The following is a 24,690-nucleotide window of genomic DNA, read 5'->3' as shown; positions in this document are numbered from 1 at the left end:
TCTGTCCGCAGCTTGAGCACGTGAGGCGATTTGGCAAAGGACATACATCTCGTCGGTGACCGACTTGTCTGCAGTTTAGGCACGCTTCCACCTTCGGTCGAAAGTTGAAAACGGCGTAGAGGATGCCAAACATTTTGACTGACGGAGGAAGCTCCTCAGCCATGAAGTGAATGAGCACTGAGCGTGAGGTACGCCCCATGTCTCTTGCTTGGACTATTGGTAGAAGGGGATTCGCCCGACGTAATTCTTGAAGCAAGTCCTGAGGTGATTCACCATTCCAAGCGCGGTAGATGATCCCTGCCCGTGCCCCGTCCGGGGGAGCTATGTACGCGTGAAATCCCAGTTTTTTACCACGTAGCGAGAGTTCTCGTATTTTTGCATAGTTGGCAACTCGGTCGGCGCAAGATGTGGACACGGTGAAAATATTTTTGGCCAGATTGGTGCACACAAGATCTTCTTCGGCAACCACAGAGTGCAGTCCGCTTTTGGTGACTACAGCCGCTCGTAACTCTACGTCGTTGTATTGGGCCAGATCTACGCCCGCACTCGGACGAAAGACAATCTTGAAGTCATCGACTGGCAACCGTGGCAGTCGTTTTAAGCGAGGACGCGCCACAGCTGTGCTGTCGAGCTTTGAGGAAACGCTGGGCGGTGATTCCGTTTCGCGTGCTGGCGTTTCGGCAGCTGGCGCCGCTTTACTTGACTGCGTTCCTTCAGTTTCTTTTGACTGTTGTCGAGGTGAGCGTTGTCGGGCATTCAGGACTACACTCCATTCTTCTGGGTTGAATTCTATGGCAGGTAAATACGTGCCACTCACCATGTATGCCATTGCGTTGCCGAAAAACTTGTGCACGCGCGTCGAAGCGCGAGCCCGACGCCGGTGCCGGTGGCGTTAGGGCTAACGAGGCGGCGTTCCCCCGCTCAGCAAGAGTTGATGTTTGCAAAGCTCCTCAAAAACAAAGAGGTTTGAGGCACTCACCAGCAGCGTCGGCAACTTGCTGAAGTTCAAGAGAGACCACTCTTGGCACCAAAAAAGCAGTCTTGTTTCGACAAAAACTTCGTAGAATACGGAGCCCATGCGAGGCACGTCAGCCTTGCCTGGCCCCCTCGGGACGAGAGAATAGAGAATGTTATTGCAGCATGTGACAAATCTTTGTAACTTCGCTATTACTAAACGGACTCTTGAAATTTTCGTGGCGATCAATTTGTGAGGTATTACACTTTTCCAGTGACTTTATTCTATGGTAACTCAAAAAAGTGTTTCAGTGCCTCTTTAAGTATGGCCTCTGAGATTTCTGGTCTTCACAAAAGTCTTGGATTCACACTTTACGCTTTTTTAATGTCTTGTGGTGGCACTTACATAAAAATTAGACTATTGCATGTGCAGTGTGATTAAGGCAGAAAGAGAATCGGATCCGGAACGCGCTTGTTCCTATAGTCATCGGCGTCATCGTCATCACCGATGGACGGTGAGATGGCTCGACCGTAAGGAGCTTCACCAGCAAAATGGCTTCTAGAAGCGAAACTCCTTAGAGTGCGTGTCTGTCCATCCTTCGATGGTTTACGTAGCCACCATTGGCACATACTCGAAAGAGCGGTTCTTAGAATGTCCGCTGGATGGTGGCACTTGTATATCATAAATGCATGACGAAAAGATGTGAGATGGCTGTACTTGAAGTGTTCACTAGATAGACGGACGGACTGACTGACGCACAGACAGACATAGGGGCGGACGCACGAACAGATGCACGGACGGCCGGACGGACAGACGGAAGAATGAACGTACGACGGGTGCATGGATGGACGCACGGAAGGACAGATGCACCGACAGTCACACGGGTGGACAGACACAGAGACGGATGCACGGACGGGTGGAAGCAAAAGCGAATGAGCAGACGAAAGCATGGAGGAACTGACAAACGCTTCGTCCCACCAATCATCATTCACTCCGTGGATATGCTGTGATTTTTTTTCTTCCCTCGAGTAATGACGCTAAATGCTCAAAAATTACTATACCCGAGGCTAAGTACCAGCTATTTGCTGATTTAAGCATACCACACTCGGTCGTTACTGAGGCCGCTGTGGGAATCTGCGACTCGTCCACAAGTGCGCACCCGACCACAATAAAAGTTGCACATTTGAAGAAAATATGTAGAGGAAAAACGCTCGAGGACATAAAGCGAGCGTGACGTTTTTTTTTTCTTTTTTCTGTGACATCTCTTTCTGCTCAACTTTTAGTGCTTTGGTCGGGATGAGAGAAGAGAAAATGCAATTGCAGCGTTTGTCACATTTTTAAAACTCTGCTCGCACGTGATGCACTTCAGCGAAAGCTGTTATAAGATCACAACAAGGGTCACGTGCGGCGTCGTAGTTGTTCGCAACCGCCGGTGTCCGTAACTATTCGTGTGTCCGTCAGCTATACGGAATCTTCCATCCGTCCGCCTGTCCATCCGTCAACTATACGAAAACCACTAACGTGCCATCTAGTGATATTATATCCGAGGGCATATACACACAACGCCATCTAGTGAGCAATCGCTAAAATTAACTAGAAGTGGCACCTACTACAGCATACTATTACGAGAGCCAAGACACACAACCTAAGGAACTTCGCCCCTAAAACACCAAGGACGCACCGGGATTCGAACCCAGGTCCCTGGCGTGCCAGCCCAATATTCTATTGCAGAGACATGCCAATGCTTGAAACTCAATTGCTAGCTAGCTTTAAGCCTGCTTGATGTCGGGAAAGCAATCGCAATATTATGAGTAATCAAGCGTTTTAGAACAGCAAACGAACAACCAGGCGTCACAAAATGCGAATTGTGTAACGCGTTGGTCGACCAGTGCTCGAACCGATTATAAAAGATTGTTTTCAATCGCCTATGAACTTTGGCACATACCCACTACAGGCATAATTTTTCATCTAGGTTAGTCACTGCATAAAAAAAATTGCACAAATTTCTTGCAAGTGTGAAGCGGATACAAGTCTTATGCTACAAACTCCGAAGCATAACATAATAAATGCTGGCCTACCACATAAAAGTTATGATTATTTATAGCGTAGCGGGTAGCCAGCAATACTGCTTGTAGAAGTTCCCCAAAAAGTGTTTAGAAAAAGCTCTGAAAGGCCGATATTCCAGCTTTTGATGTGACTGTGCTGCTCGTTCCGCGCAAGCCTGGTGGTTTATTTCTAAAAATTTTTTGTGGCGATATAGTAAGGCGCTAAACACCTTCAGTGAATTCAGTCCATGACTACTTGGAAAAGCGTTGCAGGCTCCCTTTAATAATAGACGAAATTCTGAGATGCATCACGCTGAACTCCGACTGGTTGAGAGAAAGACTCGTCTTCAGTGCGAGAAAATGTGACCTCGTGCTGTCAACATTTCTGAAGAGTAGAACGCGTTGGCTATTCTTCATGACGCAATTTGTTCTCTGGAATGAACAGCAGGTGGCACCATACCAAGAGTTCGTCAAACGATGGCGCTTCCTCGAGCAAATGGATATGTATGACTTCATGGTAGCTATTTGGTACACACTCTGTGATAAAACAAAACAAAACGTCACAAGAGGATGAAAGGCAGAAAACAGCTCGTTTCGGATGCGGCAATTCATAATATATACAAACTGTGCACAGTTTTGTGCGCCCTACAAGCAAAAACTTGACATTTATTATCTTCTTCGAGTGTGCTCCTATCACAGTAAACACGGACGAGGAGCAAGTCCTGAAACGTGCTGATTCTTTTCTCTTGGGTCAGTGTTCTTGAGGGTGTGTGCTCGGCATAAAACCCTATGTACATGTAGCTGCCACGTCGTCGCGATATCCACGTCCTGACAAGAGGATAGAACAAAAGAGCCGTCTGGTCATTTGCGTCAAAACAATGAAACGCCATCGCTATCTCTAGTGTGCTGGTACAGAAGGGCAATGGCTCTTTCGAATCCCGGCACTCTGAGGACTAAGGGCAAAAAGCAGTTATTGCTCCATTGCGGGTGTGCCATCACTGACGGGTTTCCCTCCAAACGGAGGACGTGACTGACAGAAAATTTTACATTCAAAAGCCACAACACCCGTGCAAGACCGCAGCCTACATTTGTGCAGTCGACTCGTGCTTACTAATCACAACAGGTGAGCCGCCATTCTAACACTTCAAATCAATTGATTGATTTGATTGATGTGTGGGCTTTAACGTCCCAAAACCACTATATTATTATAAGACACGCCGTAGTGGAGGGCTCCGGAAACTTCGACTGCCTGGGGTTCTTTAACGTGCACCCAAATCTGAGTACACGGGCCTACAACAGTTCCGCCTCCGTCGGAAATGCAGCCGCCGCAGCCGGGATTCGATCCCGCGACCTGCGGGTCAGCAGCCGAGTACCTTAGCCACTAGACCGCCGCGGCGGGGCAACATTTCAAATTAGAAAACAGTATGAGACGCGTAGTAATACTGTCACACTGATAAGGGGTGTTCAGTCCAAATAAATTCCCACTTCAAGTTTTCTTTCTGTATATGTTATTGTTGTTTTAATTGATGCTTAATATGTCAACGTACCAGACAGGAAGCTGTTCCTTCAATGAAATACCGTACTACAGTACAAGTTGGCCTTGAAGAGCACAAGAAAAAATGCCCCACTGCAGTTGGTCATGGGTAATTTTAGCACTGGACAGCGAACCACTGGATAGGACGGATCTAACACAAGCACACAAGAGAAATTAGACATAAAACGGAAGTTAACTAAACGATGCTCCGCTAGAATTCAATGGTGCATTCGTGAATAATTTAAAAATAAAAACACCGCCATGCATGCGCAAGGGAAACCTGTTCTCAGTGAAAAATATAATAATAAATCTTGTTTCTATGATGATCCTCCGCGGAATGTAAACAGCAAAGGTCACCCCGATATTTGTTGACAGAGACGTATGTGCCCGACCAGTCGAACGAATGGTGCTGCGATTTTCAAACTCCTGGTTTCCGAACTATAGCGCATTGATTGAAAAAAAGATTGTTGTGGTCGACTACACGTTTTTTCTTTTTATTATAGCTGGAGGCATTTTCTTGCCTGTCGAGTGAGGGAAAATGGATTGGGCCCAATGGATATTCACCGTGGACGCCCTATTTCTTCGTATCCACAAGAATTTCCTCCTTGTGCACTTTAATTATTGGTTGGTTAAACTGTATTCAAAGTACTTGATTGCTGTAATTTTTAAAATGGTAACATGTAAAGGCATTTCGAATATTTTCTCCCACATGGAATTCAATGACTTTGCTATATATCCCACTGTTTTTACTTCAGGACACCCTTCTACGTGTCCGCCGATATTTATTGCATCTCAGAGGTAAAATGTGTTTTCGGCTTTTACAACAGGAACTATCAACACACGAAAGCAAATAGTACAAACGTAGGAATGATGCGTTCACGTGGTTGTAGTAATTTGTATCAAAGCGTTGAACTAGCCTAACATAGCGGGTGCCAGTACCACCTCACATTTTTTTATCCTTAACCAAATTACTGTGCCTTTTAACATTAACGTTCTTCGTATTTTACCAACGTGAAATTGGAGCATGAGAGAGACGTTATGTGAATGGGCAATGTCTTCTCCCGTCGCGCGACGCCCAAGTGGCCAGAGCTGCAACAAGTGTGCCCTTTCCGCCACTCTGACTCGTCGACGCGCACACGGGACATGGTGTCACACATTATAAAATTAAGCACCGTTTCACTGCTACAGACGCAGTATCTTCACCCAATGAGCCATTCGGTACTTTCGCGTCGATCCTCAAACGTTACAAAATTACTAGAAGTACATATTTAACAATGTTTAACAATATAAGGAAACTTAGTCTTTTGTATCAATGTCAGTTTGTATCAATGTCAATGGCAAGATAATAACGTGTGTAATTAAAAACAAAAAGTATTGACAGGGGCTTAATTAAATGCTGTTCTTATACTTTCAGCAGCATCTGATGACATGGAGAGAAAAAGACCTGCTTGCCAAATAATTGACGGAGTTCAGAGGTGCATTTTCCTGAATCCGGACAGGCTGAAAGAAAAACTCAAGTTCAGAGCGAAGAAAGGAGACGTCGTGCAAGTTACCTTTCCGAAGAGTGGAACACATTGGATGATGTTCATCACACAATTCATTCTCAGAAAAGGACAGTTAATGACAACTTGCGAACAGTTTGACAAAGAATGGCGCTTCCTTGAGTACATGGACACCAACGACTTCAGCTCGTCTCTGCCTCTGAGGACGTTCGCTACGCACTTGGCGTTGAACAAATGCACCATGACTCCGGAAGGCAAGTATGTCTACATCGCCCGCAACCCGTGGGACGTCTGCGTGTCTTTCTACCATATGGTGACCAACATAACCACTTACGAATACCTCAACGGTACGTTCGAAGATTTTGTCGACACATTTGTCACTGGCAATTTCGGCTACGGGGACTAGTTTGAACACGTAGCAGCGGGTTACGCTCTGAGGGAAGAACCAAATGTGTTCTTTGTCACTTACGAGGAACTCAAAAGAAACACCCGCGAAGTGGCGTTGAGGCTAGCGTATTTTCTGGGTGAGCACTACGGGCATGCTTTAGAGAAGGACGAAGCATTATTCCAAAAGCTACTGGAAAGATCGCAGCCGGAATACATGCGCAACGTGGCTGTTTTCGATGCGACTGACATAAAGAACCCCCAATGGAACGAGGTACTCTTGCGAAAGAAGATTACCTGCGGGGAAGGCCATGAAGGCGACGAGAACAAGTACTGTTACGTGAGAGTTGGAAAAGTTGGAACTTGGAAAAATTACTTCACGCCCCACCTGCTCCGTAAGATGGAGAATCGCATTTTGGAGGCAGAAAAGCAGTCTTCCTTCATGGACCTCTGGAAGGACATCAGGGAGGAAACGATTGAAGTTTTGAAGGTTGCTGAATAAATAATCCTACTCTGGTACCTTTACTATGCGTTTGTGCTTTAATACATACACATGCATGAATGTACAAGCTAAGCGGGCAGCGCACATGTCCAATGAAGGGTCAATAAAGGGAAAATAAACATTTGTTCTGAGCAAACCTGGTATAGGCCGAAAACTCAGGACACATCAGCCTTGCGGCACTCGTTATTGCAAGTAGGTGCAAACCATGGCACTGCACGTGACGCTTGCAGTGTAAGTCACTTTTGACTAGCATTTTAGAAGTGTAAGGCTGACACAATCTCAAACCTTTCCCTCATTAATACTGAGGTGAAGTGGATTAGGTCTGTCACAAATGTCACTGCATATATTTAGAACACGATCACTCCTCCTAAAGCCAACCTATGGCCGTGGGAAGGGCCAACGTACAGGCGAGACCATCGCTTGTCCATTTGACCACCTGTCGTGGAGTCCAAGCAATGTATGTACCCAGTAGGCGCTTTGCCATTGCTGTGAGTTTCGCACCTTCACCATTGCCCGAAGGTGACAGCAGTATCGTAATCTAACGGCTCACATATTTGCTACATCTTTACATCCTCTCCCACCCCTTCCCGAAAAGAAAGTAACAAACTTATATGCAATTGGGATTAGGGTTTTTAATGGAGACCATGGAGTGGACCACAAAAAGCGCAGGAGCACTTGCACCATCTTATGTGACGCGAAGCATGATCCGCATTATAGTAGTCTCTATAACTCAACTTTGTTCACTGTAAAACCCATATTTTACCCCTAATGCAGGACACCATACTCGAAACTGCCCAGTGTCTGGCACACAAAACCATGCAGAAACCGGACTCTGGCACACATCGAATTGAACGCAACGAATCTCCTGCCTCGAGGCACGAGCGGCCTAGCCGCGCTATACATCCCTCTCGAACGGACGCCTATCCACCACCGAACATCAAGAGGCATACTCGAGGTGCTAAAACAGTAAAAGCTCCCTGAATCCTTATCTCATCGCGAACTCAACGGGAAACGGGCAAGTAACTGGAGCATAACACATACACCTACCCACAGTTACGTAAATTTCACAAGATATTTTCCGATAATCACAATGACCCTAAGCGCAACGAAGTTTCTATCAAGGTGGGACATTTGGTCTTCTAAGTCTTTAATCTTATCGTCCAAGGTGGCAAGACTAGACAGCTGTTTCTCCATTGCCTCTATTCTGTCGCTTACTGATGACAATTTCTTTTCTATCTTCTCATGAGAAGATTGCATAGATGCCATGGTTTCCATTATTTTTTGTTGTCCAGCCAGTAACTCACGCAACGTATCACTTTGGGAGGGACCGGGGTTTCTTTCAATGTCGCCACAAAGTAATAAACTGTTTGCTAGGGTGAAAATATAAGTAACAACATTTAGTACAAAGTGTGGGCAAGGCAGCAGCAACAAATAAGGGTTGTCACTACGAAAACAATGCGATGGCCGGTTATCACCAACCTGAAGAACGAAGCAGAAGGGATTACTGAGCATCCCGCCGGTAGTGCTGCTGCCTGGCCCACTGGGGTGGCTCGCCGGTTCACGCCCTTTTGTAGCTTCCAAGATGGACATGTGATGTGACGTCACCGAAGATGGTCGCAATGGCCATCTTGCGGTGTGAAGACTTTTGATGCTGCTGATACCGTAGTCGGCAAGCGGCGATGGCTCCGGTCCATAACTGCGTAGCAGTTCGGCTTGCTTGATTCCAGGGAGGCAGCCGCGCTGTCATAGCCGAATTTCTTGAAGCACAGCCAAAACCTGAAGAACGAAGCAGAAGGGATTACTGAGCATCCCGCCGGTAGTGCTGCTGCCTGGCCCACTGGGGTGGCTCGCCGGTTCACGCCCTTTTGTAGCTTCCAAGATGGACATGTGATGTGACGTCACCGAAGATGGTCGCAATGGCCATCTTGCGGTGTGAAGACTTTTGATGCTGCTGATACCGTAGTCGGCAAGCGGCGATGGCTCCGGTCCATAACTGCGTAGCAGTTCGGCTTGCTTGATTCCAGGGAGGCAGCCGCGCTGTGATAGCCGAATTTCTTGAAGCATAGCCAAAACCTGAAGAACGAAGCAGAAGGGATTACTGAGCATCCCGCCGGTAGTGCTGCTGCCTGGCCCACACACATATATATATATATATATATGTGTGTGTGTGTGTGTGTGTGTGTGTGTGTGTGTGTGTGTGTGTGTGTGTGTGTGTGTGTGTGTGTGTGTGTGTGTGTGTGTGTGTGTGTGTGTGTGTGTGTGTGTGTGTGTGTGTGTGTGTGTGGTGAACTTAAGCGTTCTAAATCCACTCACCTGGCCCATTGTAAATGCACTTTCATGAGGCATGCGCTTCGTAGACAAGCTGCAGTTATGCGGTCGCCAGTTGAAAAGTCTCGTAGTTCATGGACAGTCGGTGTTTCGATCACTGATTCTAAGCGTCCCTCACTGTCCGCATATGCAGCGCCATGAGCATGTACTACGGAGAAACGCCAGCATTTTGAAAAAGCGAATAATTTAAATGGGCTTGACGTGGCCCCATTAGGAGTCCTAACAAGTCACAAGATGAACGCTTGAAAGGACGTAAAAGTTTTTAACACAAAGTGTAGCCGGAGCTTTTGACAGTCTATTGGTTGTGCCTTCTTCGAGGCACCAACGCTGCCTCGAAACACAACAACTGTCTTGAGCCTTGCCCAGCTACAAAGGGAGACAAAAGTGAAACAATAGGTTAATTTAAATTAATGACTAGCATTTTGAGAACACCAACGATGTTGATTTCACCATTACAAGTTTGGTGATAAAGGAGAAAGTTAAGCTCTGCCTTTTATTGCTTAATTTCACCACGAAATCTGCCCACGGGGGGTCATAGATCTGGCGTTCATATTTTGTCGCATTCTCGCCGTAACGGCTCAACAAAATTTGCTGAAACTGGGCATGATATCTCTGTGGTTTTGTCAGAGCTCAATCATCTTTAATTTGAAGTCACTATATGGGAGCTGCGGGAACTCTAGCAGATGCCATCAAAATCTATAACATACTGGCATTTGTTGCGGGAATGTCAACTCTGTGTGTGTGTGTGTGTGTGTGTGTGTGTGTGTGTGTGTGTGTGTGTGTGTGTGTGTGTCGCCTAACTAACGCATTTGTGCTCCAAAAGTGAGGTTTTTCGGCTATATGAAAGGCTAAACTACTAATATGATAAAATCACTTTGCCATTTCAGTGTCCTTAAAGTCAGTGTTCTTCAAATCGCTTCAGTGACCTTAACGTTGCTGCACAGCCTCCTTAAACAAGAAAAAACCTTTTTTCAAAACGTGATATCCACAGCACCTCCTGTTCCAAGCATTTTTTCATCCCAACATGGACCACAAGGATCTCAAATATTTCATACAGAGCTTTTACGAAAAAACGTCTGTGTTTTCCCTAAAGTAATTGTGTCTTTTACTGGAATGATGACTTTCTCAAACATTGTGCTAGGCCACATCATTGCGTGTATTTTTTCATGTGACACGTCAAAGCATGTAATGTGTCTACAACCGTGTTCAAGCAGAAAATGAAACTTGCTATCCGGTGAACAGTTGTATCGTTAGTGACAGCGTCCTAATTATTTGGTTTTTTGTAATTTTCGAATATTGTGCCCTTTGAATCACAACGGCGTGATTTCTCGGCAAAAGGTCACATAAAACGTAAGATCGTGCTGATTGTACCTCTAAACTGACGGAGAACTTAAACTTCAATACACCGTTGTTCAAGCTGTCCCAGCTGAAACACTTATTAGCGGCAGCAGTCGCAGTCAGACTCAAGCTAAAAAAAAATGAATGCTTCTCTTCTAGTCTCCACCGTACCAACAGCTCACAGCTGGGTCGCACACGACCTACATCGTTCGCAGTAAATGCAAAAGTACTAAATGGCGACTACGAAGCTCTTCCCGTGAAATGGTAAAAAATTCAGTCGACATTTCGAAGGGCATTCCGTTCGTGCACATCAACGATAGGTGAGCAGAATTTGCAGCCTTTGTCAAAAGACGACAGCGTAATATCAGCTCTGTTCATGCTATTGATGAAGCTTAGCTGAAATCAACTATCTATCTTTTTTTAAGTTTTTTGTGTCTGACTGTTCTGCATTTGTTCTCAATATACTGACATTTCACCTCAAAGCGTAGTTTGGTATTGCGGTTGGATTGTTTCTACCAACAATAGTGAGTGTACTAGTACGTGGCAGTCTCGAAAAACAAGACATAACGACTGCTTATTCAATAAAATCTTGTTGGGCGAATCAGTAAGTATAGAACATTTTTATTGTTGCGTCGGGAAGGACGAAAACATGAGAGGAGGCGTGACAGGCCCTCTAATTACAACTGGCTAGTTGCGAATATTGCAACAAAGTATGATGCATAGTCATGGGCAGACGTGACGAGCGCATATTATTGCAGCACAGCTTATCAATTAGTGAACAATCTTTCATCTTGAACCATACTTGCTGTTGCTCGATATAATCGGGACGGCTCCCTCATAGTTCAGTACTGAGTACTCAAAATTGTTAAACTTTTTTTTTCAAAACACATGTGAAATAAAAAAAACCTAATCAAACTCTGATACCGGTTAATAGATGGGTAAGTGAACACGCGCGAAAAATCTAAAGAAAATATGTCGTTCCATTGCTCAAAATGTGCATGCAAACCGATACCTCTTGAGGTCAAAGGTATGGGTAGTAGCTGAAACTAATCATCCCGTAAAGTCGTGGAGGTGCGTGTGCTATCTGAAGAAAAAGGTAGTGATTATGTTATCGACACGTTTATTTGAATGCACAAGAGCTGCAGTTTTTGTAATGTCACATGCCCTACAAGTGGTGTTGTCTTGATATACGCTTGGTACGTCTGCACGTGACGGCGCTACATATTTCCTGACAACCTTTCCAATAAAGCTGTGGTTAGTAGCACCTGTCCCTTCTTCCCTCGTGTGGTCGTCTTTCTTAGCGCAAAAATTAAGATGTGATTACTTATGCGCTGTAGTTTGCTTCATTGCTTCCTTTGGTAGCTTTCTTACTTTTTTGCCTACACGAGTATGCAGCCGCAAGAGCCTTCCAAATAAACGTGGATCCTACGAGTCGAGTAATACGTTTACGTATTTTGCCCGGCACGCAAACTCTGCCACTTTGCAGTGTGTACAATGTTACGTGCTCAATTATGTATTTGTAGAATTTTCAAGCAGACGCTTCAGTTTATGCTGACAAGTTGTCGCCACTTCATCAAGTCTTGCGCTGGATTTAACAAAGGACCAGAGTCTTCGACAGAAATACGCTTTCAGATGGCATTGCACGATCCCTTTTATTTCACTTGCTTTCAACAGATTGTTTCAGACGTTCCATAGGATTCTTTTCCCGTTCGATGAAAACTAAAATAATGGTTCTGTCTTGTTTCGATAGTATATAAATATTTGAAATCGCATTTTTCTGAAGCGCAAACGATTTCTGTCTGTATGCCGCTCACGATACTCTTATGTCGACATTGAGCAACAATGCGCAAAGCCGAATCATCTCGCAGTAAAGGCGCCTGTTGAACCATAATGCACTGCAGAATTCTACATTTATTCCCCGAGATAATTGCACTTAATTCATAAAAACATCTTGATTTATTGCCCCCCCCCAACACCTAACTCTCAGTCATCGTCTCCTGCGTTTCACATTATTCATTGTCGGCCTTGTCACTTTAAATGACCGCAGGTAGTCTCTCTGCGCGTCATGAGGTATGTCGAAGGCTTTTTCTCGAGTTATAATGTCAGCCAGACTGCTCCCTATCTATGCTTGCTTTATGATTCACTCTGCTATCTTCCGGCCTCTTATTTTTGTTGGGATACATTACGCCTAACCCCGATACGGTTATGAGAGACGCCGCAGTGGTGAGTTCCGTAAATTTCGCCTACTTTAGGTTACTTAACGTGTGCCTAAACCTAAATAAAAAAAAAATTCACAGCATATTCACGGGGTGAATGATGATGAGTGGGTGAAGCTCCTGAGGGGAAATCATCGGTAAAACCGTGACTATTCAGTGAAAGTTTGCCCACTACATCATCAAAAAAGACGTGAAAAACACTGTGCGTGTATATGTACGGCTTGGTCCTCGCGCCGTTGCCGTGACGCTTGGGCCTCTCGTTCTCGAACGCTGGGATCTCGGCGGCGTCGTCGCGCAGCCAGACGACACGCTTCGGCCTCCCGCTCTCGTACGGCAGGATCTAGGCGGCGGCGTCGCCCAGTTTCACGGAGCGCTTCTGCCTCGAGGTCTCGCACATCTGGATTCTGTCTGCGAGCACGCGCTGCCGCCGCTCAGCGGCGTTATCCATCGGGCAACTCTGAACGCGCGCCAACAGCGAACGGATCCCCGCCATCTAGTAAACAATCGAAGAACTAAACTTGAAGTAGCCACGTCATCTAGTAAACAATGCAAAAAATAAAGTAGAGGTGGCTACATACATACGCCGAGGATGGACAGACCCACGTCTTAAGAAGCTTCGCCCCTAAAAGGTGTTTTTGCCTCTACCGACAATGCATACTCTCCGGCTGGTATTTAATCCTGCGATCTTCGGGTCAGCACTCGAGCATCAAAACCGCTTGACCACTGTGACATGTTACAACACAATTATCTTTTTTCATCAACGCAGGCTGCCAGTCAACTTTTTTAACTCTTTTTACGCTCCGTGTTTGAGTCAAATGTGTTATAATTGGCAGTATACAGTGATGGTTCGCATTACGGGGAAACTAGTCGAACTAGCAATATAAGTCAGAGGGAAAGCTCAATGTATGACAACGTCTAAAACGGCAGCATTATTCACAACAGTACCCTACTAAAGAGAAAATAATATAAATGCTCGAGAACGCATGCACCATGAGTAGAACATTCGCAAATGATCCCGATGACCTCATAGTTACCGTCTACAATCAATCACAAGTAACCGAACTAACTGCAATAAATAAAAAGCCTTCCTTAGATTGAGAGACCCAATAAATTGCTACTTATTCGTTTTTGTTTCATTTATGAAAAAAGGAACCGCCGGGCATTACTATGGGAAATGGCGTGAGTAGCTCAAGGTTCAATTTTCGCCTTGTTAAACTAGACAGGTGTTGTCATCTAGCAGGGCACGGTTGAAAGAAGCAGGCCTGCCATCTTGAAGACCATAGCGAGAAATTGTTCAATGGCCGTTGTTGGTGCTGTGGATCCCGCTACTTTCGCCCTGCTGCTACCAGTGTCGGTGGCCGCGCAGTAAAGCTACTGTGAATGGCAATTGTGACGTGAGTTTCCACTTGAGGCGGGTAATTTAAAGTGCGCTAACACGGTGCGGATCACTAAAGCATTTCAAAATAAGCACTTCCTCGGCACAAAAGTAGCACAACGAGGTTTCCGGAGCACTATTCAGAAATCAACATTTACTAAATATTGCTCTTTAGTGTCCCCTCAACGACAATCTCAAACTTACTCTCGTGATTTATTAATATCTGCCATATGCGCTTCAGTCTAGCCCAGTCCTGTGACAATTTTTTGTGAGTACATTCACCTGTGACTGGTAATTGCGGCATGTCTGCATCAACGTCAGCCCTTTTATCCTTTCCAGCCTCCTAGTTACGTGCAAGTGGCCGGGCGGGGTTATAACCACGATAGGTAACTTCATTGTACCGTCTATTACACTGCTGCAGTTACCAATAGTGGGTACATTTTATCTGTATATTCTAGGAGCGAATCTCCTTATGCTCGAACGATTTTCTTTCTCTCCACCCATGCATCTGTCCGTGCATCCGTACGTCTGTCCTCCCGTGTATCTGTCTGTCCATCCATCCGTACATCTATACGTCCGCCCGTCCATCTATCCGTCCATGTCTCAGTTCATGGGTGACTTCAACATCGATATTGTGGACCTTAGCGCTAACTTCACTCCATCATCAGCATTCACTGAATTGGCTGCCAATTTTTGTTAATTGCAAGAACAAGCTATAACTCGTTACGTGGTGTCATTTCTGCTCTTTTACTTCTCTCCCCATTGGTGCTTCGTTATCGTGACCGCGTCTTACTTTTCAAAATATGCGAAACCGACGCACCCACTCATCCGCAACACAGGACAACTTAGAAGTGATTCTCTACGCTTAATTGAACGCCGTTGTTCTGTTGATTTAGTTCTCAAAAAAGTCATATCAGAACCATGTATGCTGTTAATAAAACTGAAAATGTTGTTATGCACTCAAATTGAACAAATATTCGCTGATCGGGAATTTTCTTCAAATACTGGGCACTGCATATTCGCGTCACTGTCATTTCTAGTGGTTTGTACGTTTGGCGCGATCTTTGCCTTCCCCTAAGTGGGATCTCATGATTACTTTTCTGTGGAATTACCCTTTTGTACTTCCCCGTCAAATAAGCTTTAAGTGTGTGCATCCTCCGGTCATAAGTTATGTGTTAGCAGTATAGGGACGAAGTTGTTTCAGCAAGTAAGCGTTAAAGAGCTCGTTTCGAAAAAAATTCCGGCGTCAGCGTCAGTGTGTGCTTCATTGGTTGTGAGCGGAAAATCGTCATTTAGTCCATGACTAAAAATTTACAAAAATGCAAATGAACTAAAATAGGGATCGAAACCAGGATGTTCGCCTGACAAGCAGGTGTTCCGCCACACAGCCACGCGTCTGCTTACAAATACAAATATAATAACTTCTTCTGCTCAGAAAATTCATAAAAATACCTGTCATACTTTTAAAAAAACACGTGTCCTATATATAAGCTTCACAAGAAAACCTTATTATTGCAGTATTATTACGTGGTACAACCGTAATTGCCATCGGGTGTCAGTAGAGGTGACTATCATGAAGACTTCATGGGTTAAAGCCAGCCACATTTTACTAATAGTCTTTACTATGCGTATCGTCTCAAGATCACGAAGTGGGTGCATAGCACGTTTAAAATCACTTGAACTGCACAATAGATTGTGTTTAAAGCATGCTACCCATTACACAAAATGTAGCCGTATGCGAAAGCCTCACTGAAACAAGCCATTTTCCACTTAAACAACTATATTGTAGTAATCCAAGAATAAACTTCTCGAGTAACGTCATACAATGAAACGTATGCAGTAAGTGGTTGAAGTACGCGCTATAGGGACAAGATATCGATATCGCGTTTGACTCTTGAAGGCGATGTTTAAGGGTTCCCCAATTTCTGACGATTTTCTAAACACGAAGTCAGCCGGTAAAACAAGTCCTGAGAATGATTTGAAGACAAATTTTACCTCTCTCGATCAAGAGTGTAATTATTAACAAGACATTTAGGCAATGGTTAGCTCGAGAAACTTCTGCGAAGCGATGGCGGCGAGCCGAAGACTTCACTACTGCACACAAATAGAGGACGGGGAAGACAACAGAAGCTGCAAGAAGACCCCAAAGCAATGCACGACGATGATCCTTTCAGGCACAATTATACTTTTTTTTTACATCAAGCACCACAATTTTTTAGGTTCTGTAATCTCTATATTATATAACCTCCGTTATTCTGAAGCTGTCTATCATTTTATAAAACCACTCAAATTTATGCAAATCTGCAACAGGAGGTACGCACTACAAGAAATGGGTGAACAAGAACATTTTGTATGAATCCTATTTTCGCACTCTTATTACGTTCCAAAATGTCAAGTCTGATATTTAAATTTCCATCGTGTACTGATTTTTTGTGAGTACAAGTGCTTTTATTTTTTCTCATTGACGATTACTGGTAATGGGCCTTCTCAATTTCTCAAAACCTCACCGTCAAAACGTCATAAGGGATATTAAAATTTCGAGCTTTAGTGGCAGTTTGGTTTTTACAAACCCAAAATAAGGCTACTCTTGCTTGCTTTGAACTGAAGTTTCCTAAGCAAGGAAAGACGCAGGAGCAAAAGATGGGTAGTGGCACCCACCACGACGAATTTCTCATAACAGAAAACCATCATGTCACAAATAACGAGGATGTTGTCGTGCAGGTTTACAGTACTCTACATAACTCTGTGACAGAGCTTAAAAGACACGGTAGGCTTCTTCCCACGCGACGACGGTGGCTGCTCTCAAACTTCATTTGACCTGACGTACCAGCACGTTCCCATCTGATAACGCCACACAGGTGGTTACACTTTCCAAGTATGGCCAGCGACCTGAGTCGAAAGTCGGACACCAAGCACGTGACCTCGAAAAATTGCGGTCAGAACCCCTTGAGGCCGTGTACCCTTGAGGTCGTGCACCCATGGCGGGCAGAACCCCTTAAGGCCGGAAACCCTTGAGGCCATGTACCTACGAGTACACCGTGGGCCGCCGAAGCGACCTGGCTTTGTCGGACTTCTCGCATTTGGGTTGGAAATCAGACATCGCAGTGACGCGACACCAGTGATTTTCGCTTCAGTTTGAACCCGTACAGTTCTGTCCTTGAGTTCACCTACTTGTTTTGTTTTAGGGGTGAGCATCCTTAAGAAGTGTGTCGTTCCTTCCTAGTCATATGTTGTAGTAGCCACTTCTGGGTATTTTTAAGAATTACTCACTAGATGGCGTTGTGTGTTTAAATCCTTAGAAACATTATCACTGGAAGACGTTAGTGCTTTTCGTATAGTTGACAATTAGAGAGATCCTATGGTTTCTATGGTTAAAAAGATTTTATGGATTCTAAACAAATTCACTGGATATCCACGGAGTAGAGATGATGAGTGCGGCGAAGCGTTCATCCGTCCACCGGTCCAATGCGTGCTCTAGTGTGATAGGAGCGGATGGATGTACGAACAGACGGACGGACGGACGGACTGATCGACACACAGGCGAACGGACAGATGGACGCTTAGCCCCACTCATTATCGATAACTCCGTGGATATGGTGAGATTTTATTCTTTCAGCCTTATGACGCATGCCCACTCTGGGGATTAGCCAAGAAGCTGTAGTTGAAAATGTGAAAATTTTTTCGAAAATTGTTGACAAAACATTAAGAAATTAAATGGAAATAATACGTGATAGAATAACTTAGGGCAACTTAACCTCCGAATGGTTTTTCTTCTTAACTTTTCCACCGTGCTCTCTGCCTAGTGGTCTTCCTACAGACCTTGACCACGCAAACTTTCCCGCCAATTTTCTTTTTCTTTTTTAGCGGGGCGGGACTTCCCGCGTGACATTTCGCGCCGACTATGTCGTCTTCTCTCCGCGCGCCAAGTTATGAAACATCGCTACTACTTGCAGCCATTGCCCCCGAACGCATCTCGAACACCATGGCGCAACACCCCACTCGAGCACCACCACATCACTACACTTGGTCACAAAATTCTGCGAAGTGACCATTCTTTTCCAGTCACTAGAATGGATTGTATTCAAACCTAGGCTTCTGCCATGTGCGCCTTAGTCCACCCTGGAATGGTAGCGTGACAAAGCCTTAAGTTCCACGCGGACCTCAGATCAGGAAAAGACTTCGACGTGAATTATCCATGTTGGATATGAGAGCAGGGCATAACGCTCGAAGCTGAACTGATAGCCACACAGGTGTTTCTTTTCTTTTAAAATAGCAAACCCATTTCAAGGAGACTGGAAAAAGGCTGAGTTCTGTGAATTGATCCATTATCGCAACAACACCGCAGAGCAAAAGAACACAGGATTGACAAGAACACGCTCATCTTTGTATACAACACTCGTCATTGTCTCCTTGTGCAATCTGTGTCGTTTTGTGCTAGATTTACTAATTCTAAAACAGAAAATTTATTTTACCCTTCCAAGCTCCTTTAACGAATAATTACTATGTATGAAAGCTCTTTTTATTTAATCACTACATTGTGCCTTTAAAAAAAGAATTCTATCAGTCAAAAGAATTGACAGTCACAAGCAAAGTTAAAAAAACATTGATTTACAAATTTCTGCATCGCTTTGTTACACGGCTTGCAGAAAGACGATGCAGAGGAAACGTCCAAACTACCAAGTGTGGTTAAACGCCTGCCTGCCCTGCAGACGGCCTGGGTTCAATCTTCACTCGGACTCAGACTTTTCTGTTTATTTTCTTTGCATCTTCATCGGTCCTCCTTTTTTAGGCCAAGAAAAACGTGAACAGTTTTAGCTCCCAAGCAAAAATGCCGATTCCCACGCCACATTCAGATTTTTTGCGAAACAAACTTTTCAACGCTCGCGTTAGAATGTGAGGCGGCAAACTTTAGCCAAGGACCCCATGATACAGATTCATAATTGACCCACACATATCATTATATACGGTGTTACATCAACTGCTGCCTAAATTAATTTGGGGGGGAGGGGTCGCGCTCCCATAAACGTTCGTTTCGGTTTCAATCAGTTTATTATTATGTCATAAAAGGATGTTACAGGGAGTAAAATATACAGACGAGGGTCCCAAAGTACAATACTGCAACGGGACCCTCGGTGATGATTACAAATAATAAAATAATAGAAAAACAAGTAGCTGTTAGAATCGTGGAAACAAAAATACATAAAGCAGAATGAAAACAAAACGGCATGGAATCAAAAAACAAATAATACAGCATAAAACAACACAAAGAAGATAGATCAACTATTTAACAGGTACTCTTTAAATGAGTTTTTAAATGAGAATAAAGAAACTTTGCATTTTAGCAAAGTGGGCAAATTATTCCATATGGTGATCGTACAGAAGAGAGATGATATACCATAGTTAGTACGAACCTTAGGAAGTAAAACGTTATTATTAGCCGCAAACCTGGTTGTGCCAGTATTAACTAACATCTTAGGATCAATGAAATCAGCAGGAAGTTGATTTCTTATTTGTTTTTTTGCAGAAACATAATTAGATTAAACCTTGATAGATAGCTAACAGTTAAGATTTCATTGCATTGAAGAAGGGGAGCGGTGCTACTGTCGCGAGAACAGTTAAAAATAACGTGAATAGCTCGAATTTGTAGATGTTGTACGGATGAAACATGACACTGGTAAGTATTCCCCCATGATGCGATGCCATAAGTGATATGAGAATGAATGAATGCGAAGTAAAGTGAAAGGAGTGCTTTATGAGAAAAATATGAGCGAGCTTTGAGTAATGCGCGAATGCCGAATGCTGCCGTTTTTCTAATGTGAGCAATATGGAGAGCGAAGTTAAGGTTAGCGTCAAGGTGAACGCCAAGAAAAGATACACTGTCGCTAATATTAATCACATGAGAGTCAGCTGTGAGCTGTGGTGAGGAAGTTAACTTGCGATGACCTGATCTAAAAACCATAAACTTAGATTTATTTAGATTAATAATTAAGAAATTTTCCTGGCACCATTTTGACACGCTACAAAGTACAGGATTTAATTTATAAGTGACGTTGTCAATACATCTATCAGCAATGGAAATGGTAGTATCATCAGCATATAAAACGCAGTGAGCCATGTGTATAATCTCAGGAAGGTCATTATTGTAAAGTAAAAAAAGTAACGGACCCAGTAATCACCCTTGAGGAACCCCTTGGTTTATTGTTTTAGTAGAAGAAAATGAGCCCGATATGTAAACAGTATGCTTTCTGTTAAGGAGGTAACTGTTTAAAAATTTGAGGGATGGACCTGTAATACCGTATGATTCGAGTTTCTTGGATAATATGACATGATTAATGGTATCGAATGCCTTTGTATAGTCTAAAAAAACTGACCCTACTACAAATCACGTGTCTATGGAGTGTTTGATGAAGTCTGATAGGGAAAGAATAGCAAGGTTAGTAGAACTTCTAGCGCAAAAGCCAAATCGACAGGGCTTTAGTATATTAAATTTATTAAGGTATTTGTTTAGCCGAGTTATTAACAGTTTTTTGATGACTTTGCTCAGGGAAGACAGAATACAGATGGGGCGATAGTTAGAAATAGATTGCTTGTCACCCTTTTTAAAGATCGGAAGGACTTTAGCTATTTTTAGAGAAGTAGGGAAACTGCCATGCTTGAACGCAAGGTTTATAATTATAGAAAGTGGTTCAGAAATAATGTCTACTGCAAGTTTTAAGTGTCGTGCTGAGATTTTATCTGTACCAGGGCCCGTTTCTTTGAGACTTTTGATTGCTGTAGAAACATCATCAGAGCTCACGGGGAAAAGAAAAAAAGAATGATTAGAACGTTGTAGATTACAATAACTGCTATGTTTTTCACTAAAAATTTCGAAAAAATAATTACTAAAAGCATCAGCAACACTTTCAGGGTTATCATGTGTAACGCCTTTATATATGACTTTCTTCAAAGGTGAACTATGTATTGATCAATTCAGAAAATTGTTTAAGAGCTGACATTGTCTTTTAGAGTTGTTTTCACTACATATTTGGTCATCATAATTTTTTTCTTGGCATTTTTTAAGAGACACGAAAGAACATTCGAGTATCTTTTATAGCGTGAAGCTAAAGCAGTGTTAAATGGTTGTTTTTTTACTTTTCTGTACAGGTTATCTTTTTACGCATACTTTTTAGCAGTCGCTCAGATAACCATGGGTTCTTAGGATATTTGTACCTCTTTTTACATTTGACTGTTTTAGTACATTCTTCTACGGCTTTAAGAAAAAGGGAAGAAAACTTGTTGAATGCCTGGTCTACATTGCATAAGGACGTAACACTGGACCAATCAGTTTTAATAATGGCATTGAAAAACAATTCCTGGTCAAGTATGGAAGTAACACGCGTGGGTGGATCAAATGGCGTCATGACGCTGAAAGCAAGAAATATGGGATAATGATCAGTGATGTTCACATCAATTACTCCTGCAGAGGGAGAGGGCGAGAAATTACAGATGGCATGATCAAGCAATGAAGCAGCACCAGAAATAGGACATCTAGTAGGAGATGAAATGAGAGACTCAAAACCGTATCCACTGAAGCAGTCATTATATTCTGTGCATGCACAATTGTCTGTGTTAAGCAAGTTGATGTTGATGTCTCCAACTAGGACAACGTGCTTGCCTTCAGATGATAACTGATGCAGAATGGTATCCAGGCGAGAAATGAAATTCCTCATATTCGAAGAAGGGGAACGGTAAATACACCCCAGAATAACGTTGTTATTATCGTTTAAAAAAGAATTATCTAATTCAATCCACACGGATTCGCAATGCGAGATGCCTAAGGAAAGATCTTGTCGGCGGGTGTAGGACAGATCTGGGGCGATAAATATTGCTGAACCGCTATAGCTGTCTGAACAACGGCGACAGTACTCAGCTTCGTACGATGACGAGCTGAACAGATTGACGTCATAAGTGCAGAGCCATGTTTCAGAGATGCAAATGATGGAGAAAGAATGCGCGAGTGAATATATAAAGTTATAAATATTATCCAAATTTTTGCGCAGGCGACGCGCGTTGAAATGAACCAAGGAGCGATTACTATCATCTAGCATATGTTTAGCCTCGTCAGGGGATAGCAAAGCCATGATGATAAGATGAAAGTGAACGGGTGTTCAGCACGAAAATGGGCGTAGGACTCAGTGGCTATGAAAGATGCTAAGATCACTGTCTTTGATAATGCGATATACTTGCACTGTTGGTAGTCGGCTTCGTAGTAATGGAATCATTATGACAGTATTAGCCATGAATGGGTGGTAATCAAATTATTTTTGTAATACAGGTCGTCTGAATTTGCCGAAAAAATGATGATGTGATCCAAGAGTACAGGAAGGCAGGCAAAGAACTTTACTTGATCCAAAGACGACACTCACTCCCTTTTAGGGGGTGACATCGGTAGGCCACGCCTACAAGACATTACTGCAATTTCTGTACCACGAGTACTGGGTCCATTGCGCCTTGTTTAGTGCGTTTAGTGAATAATCAAAGCTTACTAAATTACTAAAAGCACCTACTTAAATATCTTTACAACCTAGGGCAACTCAGCCTTTTATACTAATGTCGGTTTAGTCTATGTGACGAGAATTCTAGTGCAAGATATTAAAAAAACAATTAAAAACTAAAAGTAATTTATTAAGCAATGTTTGATCGAACGCTGTTCTGCTACTTTCAGCAACACTTGATGGCATGGAGAGAAAAAGGCCTGCTTTCCAAATAATCGACGGTGTTCCTAGATGTGTCTTCGTGAATCCAAACAGACTGAAAGAAAAACTCAAGTTCAGAGCGAAGAAAGGAGACGTCGTTCAAGTTACGTTTCCGAAGAGTGGAACACATTGGCTGATGTACATCACACAATTCATTCTCAGAGGAGGACAATTAATGACAACTTGCGAAGAGTTCGGCAAAGAATGGCGCTTCCTTGAGTACATGGACTCTATTGACTTCAGCTCGTCTCTACCTCTGAGGACATTCGCTACGCACTTGGCGTTGGACAAGCGTACCATGACTCCAGAAGGCAAGTATGTCTACATCGCCCGCAATCCGTGGGACGTCTGCGTGTCTTTCCACCATATGGTGACCAACATGAGCATTTATGAATACCGAAATGGTACGTTCGAAGATTTTGTCGACACATTTGTCAGCGGGAATTTCGGCTATGGGGATTACTTTGAACACGTAGCAGTGGGTTACGCACTGAGGGAAGAGCCGAACGTGTTCTTCGTCACCTACGAGGAACTTAAAAGAAACACCCGTGAAGTGGCGTTGAGGCTAGCATTCTTTCTGGGCGAGCACTACGGGCATGCTTTAGAGAAGGACGAAGCGTTATTTCAAAGGCTACTGGAAAGATCGCAGCCTGAATACATGCGCAACGTGGCTGTTTTTGATGCGACTGACATAAACAACCCCCAATGGAACGAGGTACTCTTGCGAAAGAAGATTACCTGCGGGGAAGGCTACGAAGGCGACGAGAACAAGTACTGTTATGTGAGAGTTGGTAAAGTTGGAACTTGGAAGAATTACTTCACGCTCCACCTGCTCCGTAAGATGGAGAATCGCATTTTGGAGGCAGAAAAGCAGTCTTCCTTCATGGACCTCTGGAAGGACATCAGGGTGGAAACTATCGAAGTTTTGAAGGGTGCCGAATAAAGAATTCAACTCGGGTGCCTTTACTATGCGTTCGTGCTTTAGTAAATACGTATGCATGAATGTACTAGTTGAGCCGGCAGGGCACACGTCCGAAGAAGGGTCGAGAAAGGGAGAATAAACTTTCGGTCGGAGCAAATCCTGCATGTGCCGAAGGGTCGGAACACACCAGCCTTACGGCACACCTCATTCTAAGTAGCCGCAAACCATGACACTACACGTAACGGTCGCGATGTAAACCACTTCAGACTAGCGCTTTGGAAGAGTAATGTTTCTCTTCTAAATGTCCAGCTTTTTCCTCAATAACAGTGAGGTGAAGCTGGTAAGTTCTGTCTGGGCTGTCACAAATGTCGCTGTACCTTTTGAGAACGTGATCCTTCCTCCTGAGCCCGACCCACGGTTATGGGAAGATCCCACGTACAGGTGGAAGCATCGCTTTCCCGTTTGCCTAGCTCGGGATCCTGCCCTAGAGTCCAAGCAATGTATATATGCAGAAGGTGCTTCATTGTCATTGCTGTAAGAATTCGTACGGTTTACCTGACATTATTTCTTTCTAAAAATTAATTTAAGCTACTTGGGAATCAGTAGGGGTTGCTTCCGGCCCCTAGGTTTAGAGGCCCAAAGCTGTCACTGCTTGCCATTCATCTTGTGAAGACGCTAGCCACCATTCTCTTTTTGGCTTTGCTGTCGACGACTCTGATAACATGAGCTTCAATATAGTCATTTCTATAATTGTGTAATTGTGTGATTCGCAGCATCTGTCTAACGTGTGTCAGTTTTTCAGGGGCAGGTTTCGGGGATCTTAGTGTTGTCAGTGTTCTTGTTTCTACGGACAT

The 24,690-nt window shown here is 43.8% G+C and overlaps 2 protein-coding genes across 2 annotated transcripts; both read left to right on the top strand.

Annotated features, from left to right (window-relative positions):
- Positions 1 to 4,107: 4,107 nt before the first annotated feature.
- LOC119174381 (sulfotransferase ssu-1) lies at positions 4,108 to 6,945 on the top strand. Its single transcript, XM_075888532.1, has 2 exons — positions 4,108 to 4,123; positions 5,949 to 6,945. Exon 2 carries the CDS (start codon positions 5,963 to 5,965, stop codon positions 6,440 to 6,442), a length of 480 nt encoding a protein of 159 aa, XP_075744647.1. The 5' UTR covers positions 4,108 to 4,123; positions 5,949 to 5,962; the 3' UTR covers positions 6,443 to 6,945.
- A 16,144-nt stretch (positions 6,946 to 23,089) lies between these two features.
- LOC142803033 (sulfotransferase ssu-1-like) lies at positions 23,090 to 23,880 on the top strand. The gene has a single exon (XM_075888133.1). It carries the CDS (start codon positions 23,090 to 23,092, stop codon positions 23,855 to 23,857), a length of 768 nt encoding a protein of 255 aa, XP_075744248.1. The 3' UTR covers positions 23,858 to 23,880.
- Positions 23,881 to 24,690: the final 810 nt, after the last annotated feature.

This window comes from Rhipicephalus microplus, chromosome 3 (assembly GCF_043290135.1).
Source record: "Rhipicephalus microplus isolate Deutch F79 chromosome 3, USDA_Rmic, whole genome shotgun sequence".
Classification (NCBI taxonomy): Eukaryota; Metazoa; Arthropoda; class Arachnida; order Ixodida; family Ixodidae; genus Rhipicephalus; species Rhipicephalus microplus.
The sequence above is the reverse complement of the archived record's forward strand: the minus strand, read 5'-3'. Positions and strand labels throughout refer to the sequence as shown.

Coding starts and splice junctions, on each gene's coding strand:
- LOC119174381 (XM_075888532.1), top strand. CDS start 5,963: ATGGAGAGAAAAAGACCTGCTTGCCAAATAATTGACGGAGTTCAGAGG.
- LOC142803033 (XM_075888133.1), top strand. CDS start 23,090: ATGACAACTTGCGAAGAGTTCGGCAAAGAATGGCGCTTCCTTGAGTAC.